The sequence below is a fragment of the Coregonus lavaretus genome, assembly GCF_964263955.1.
Source record: "Coregonus lavaretus genome assembly, contig: HAP1_SCAFFOLD_3551, whole genome shotgun sequence".
Taxonomy (NCBI): Eukaryota; Metazoa; Chordata; class Actinopteri; order Salmoniformes; family Salmonidae; genus Coregonus; species Coregonus lavaretus.
In genome coordinates, this window is record NW_028157589.1 from 57501 (window position 1) to 61546 (window position 4046).

Genomic DNA, 4046 nt, shown 5'->3' on the forward strand with positions numbered 1-4046 from the left:
GTACTTATCGCCATTCCATTAATTTCTTATCCTGAAAAACTCCACAGTCCTTAACGATTACAAGCATACCCATAACATGATGCAGCCACCACTATGCTTGAAAATATGGAGAGTGGTACTCAGTAATGTGTTGTATTGGATTTGCCCCAAAAATAACACTTTGTTTTCAGGACATAAAGTGAATTGCTTTGCCAATATTACTTTAGTGCCTTGTTGCAAACAGGATGCATGTTTTGGAATATTTTATTCTGTACAGGCTTCCTTCTTTTCACTCTGTAATTTAGGTTAGTATTGTGGAGTAACTACAATGTTGATCCATCCTGGGTGTTCTCCTATCAGCCATTCAACTTTGTAACTGTTTAAAGTCACCATTGGCCTCATGGTGAAATCCCTGAGTGGTTTCTTTCCTCTCCGGCAACTAAGTTAGGAAGAACACCTGTATCTTTGTAGTGACTAGTTGTATATTGTATATTGATTCACCATCCAAAGTGTAATTAGTAACTGCATCATGCTCAAAGGGATATTCAATGTCTTTTCTTTTTTTTTTTTTTTTACAATCTTCCAATAGGCGTCCTTCTTTGCGAGGCATTGGAAAACCTCCCTGGTCTTTTTGGTTGAAACTGTGTTTGAAATTCACTGCTTGACTGAGGGACCTTACATATAATTGTATGTGTGGGTTACAGAGATGATGTAGTCATTCAACAATCATGTTAAAAACTATTATTGCACTCAGAGTGAATCCATGCAACTTATTCGGTGACTTGTTAAGGACATTTTAACTCCTGAACATATTTAGGCTTGCTATAACAAAGGGGTTGAATACTTATTGACTCAATACATTTCAGCTTTTCATTTTTAAATTGTTTTGTAAGAAAAATTGAAAAACATAATTCCACTTTGAGATTGCGTGGTATTATGTGTAGGCCAGTGACAAAAACAATCTAAATGTAATTGATTTTAAGTTCAGGCTGTAACACAACAACGTGTGGAACAAGTCAAGGGGTGAGAATAGTTTCTGAAGGCACTGTACATATTTATTTCTCTGAACTCTGCAGCGTTCTCTGGTTACATGAAAGCAATATTACTGTGTGACTAGAATACAGCACACCTCCAACACCTTCACAGAAACAGAGCCTGGCTGAGTGACCTGGCATCTCCAACACCTTCACAGAAACACAGTCTGGCTGAGTGACCTGACATCTCCAACACCTTCACAGAAACACAGCCTGGCTGAGTGGCCTGACATCTCCAACACCTTCACAGAAACACAGCCTGGCTGAGTGGCCTGACATCTCCAACACCTTCACAGAAACACAGCCTGGCTGAGTGGCCTGACATCTCCAACACCTTCACAGAAACACAGCCTGGCTGAGTGGCCTGACATCTCCAACACCTTCACAGAAACACAGCCTGGCTGAGTGGCCTGACATCTCCAACACCTTCACAGAAACACAGCCTGGCTGAGTGACCTGACATCTCCAACACCTTCACAGAAACACAGCCTGGCTGAGTGACCTGGCATCTCCATCTCTGTGGTCCTCTGTAGCTCAGCTGGTAGAGCACGGCGCTTGAAACGCCAAGGTAGTGGGTTCGATCCCCGGGACCACCCATACACAAAAAAATGTATGCACGCATGACTGTAAGTCGCTTTGGATAAAAGCGTCTGCTAAATGGCATATTATTTATTTATTTATTTATTTATCTCCAACACCTTCACAGAAACACAGTCTGGCTGAGTGGCCTGACATCTCCAACACCTTCACAGAAACACAGCCTGGCTGAGTGGCCTGACATCTCCAACACCTTCACAGAAACACAGTCTGGCTGAGTGACCTGACATCTCCAACACCTTCACAGAAACACAGCCTGGCTGAGTGGCCTGACATCTCCAACACCTTCACAGAAACACAGCCTGGCTGAGTGGCCTGACATCTCCAACACCTTCACAGAAACACAGCCTGGCTGAGTGGCCTGACATCTCCAACACTTTCACAGAAACACAGCCTGGCTGAGTGGCCTGGCATCTCCAACACCTTCACAGAAACACAGCCTGGCTGAGTGGCCTGACATCTCCAACACCTTCACAGAAACACAGCCTGGCTGAGTGGCCTGGCATCTCCAACACCTTCACAGAAACACAGCCTGGCTGAGTGGCCTGACATCTCCAACACCTTCACAGAAACACAGCCTGGCTGAGTGACAGGTCTTCCAAGGTTAGAGCGCTTTAGTGTCTGACCTCACAATTACTTACTTCATAGCATGTTAAGGGCAGGTCAAGGGCAGGTCAAGGGCAGGTCAACGGCAGGTCAAGGGCAGGTCAAGGGCAGGGTATGTTTCTTATTGTGCCCCTTTTCAAGACATCATCTCACATAGCTGTAACATTCTCTTGGTTCTCACGTCTAATTGACTAGAATGTCTTATTGGGTTGTTGAGCCTTACCAAACACAGAGAGGTTGATATTGTGTTAACTCGTCCTTACCAAACACAGTGAGGTTGATATTGTGTTAACTCGTCCTTACCAAACACAGTGAGGTTGATATTGTGTTAACTCGTCCTTACCAAACACAGTGAGGTTGATATTGTGTTAACTCGTCCTTACCAAACACAGTGAGGTTGATATTGTGTTAACTCGTCCTTACCAAACACAGTGAGGTTGATATTGTGTTAACTCGTCCTTACCAAACACAGTGAGGTTGATATTGTGTTAACTCGTCCTTACCAAACACAGTGAGGTTGATATTGTGTTAACTCGTCCTTACCAAACACAGTGAGGTTGATATTGTGTTAACTCGTCCTTACCAAACACAGTGAGGTTGATATTGTGTTAACTCGTCCTTACCAAACACAGTGAGATTGATATTGTGTTAACTCGTCCTTACCAAACACAGTGAGGTTGATATTGTGTTAACTCGTCCTTACCAAACACAGTGAGGTTGATATTGTGTTAACTCGTCCTTACCAAACACAGTGAGGTTGATATTGTGTTAACTCGTCCTTACCAAACACAGTGAGGTTGATATTGTGTTAACTCGTCCTTACCAAACACAGTGAGGTTGACCATGTTCTCTCGGTTCCCAGCAGGGAAGGTGGTGTACTCGCAAATGTATGCGGCCTCATCAGATAGCCTCAGGTTGGAGAACATGATGGTGGTATCCTCCAGAGACGGGGTGCGGTGACGGACCGCCGGCTGCTTGAAGGTTACCCTCTCCTTGAAGGGCGGGAGCACGGACACCCCCAGCGAGGGGTTGGCGATGGCCACGTTCTGTTTGGTGCCGTTCAGGAACTTCTGCCATGTGACCTGAGAGATCTTGACCGGGGGGTTGGAGTTAACGAAGATACAACGCAGCTCCACCTGGGAACCCACGAAGCCTGACTTAATGGAGTCCATCTGGACACTCTGTCCATCTCCAGCTGAGAGGAGGAGAGAGGGGGAGGAGAGGAGAGGGAGAGGAGAGAGGAGAGAGGGGGAGGAGAGAGGGGGAGGAGAGGAGAGAAAGAGAGAGTGGTGGGGGGCGAGAGAGAGAGGGAAGGAGAGGGAAGGAGCGGGAAGGAGAGAGAAGGAGAGGGAAGGAAAGAGAAGGAGAGGGAAGGAGAGAGAAGGAGAGGGAAGGAGAGGGAAGGAGAGAGAAGGAGAGGGAAGGAGAGAGAAGGAGAGGGAAGGAGAGAGAAGGAGAGGGAAGGAAAACAGAAAACAACAACATTTAATTATGATCTACAAGTCAATTCCATCCTACTAGGCAGTGCGTACACACACACACACACACACACACCATCCACATACACACACACACACACACACACACGCGCACAAACACACACACTGCCAGCTCCACATACTTAATCAGAGATACACCACCCACCCCGAGTTCCACAAAACAAACCTGATCCCTAAACCTCGACACTTAGACGTCCTCCAGTGATTGTTGAAAAGTGATATCCCAGTATAAATACAGCAAAGTACACACACTAAAGGGTCAAAAAGTATGTTTTGAGCAGAATAGTGTTTTTTAGACAACTGTGAACTTCAAGGAGTTGGTCTGATGGGA

The 4046-nt window shown here is 45.6% G+C and overlaps 1 protein-coding gene across 1 annotated transcript in view; it reads right to left on the reverse strand.

Annotated features, from left to right (window-relative positions):
• LOC311125234 (nectin 1b-like) overlaps nucleotides 1-3405 on the reverse strand; it is a gene marked incomplete at its 3' end in the record, with an annotated part of 41852 nt that extends 38447 nt beyond the window's left edge. Inside the window, exon 1 of the mRNA XM_084199286.1 lies at nucleotides 3040-3405. Coding sequence (XP_084055412.1) covers nucleotides 3040-3388 — 349 coding nt within the window. The 5' untranslated portion in view covers nucleotides 3389-3405. The remainder of the gene's footprint in view (nucleotides 1-3039) is intronic.
• Nucleotides 3406-4046: the final 641 nt, after the last annotated feature.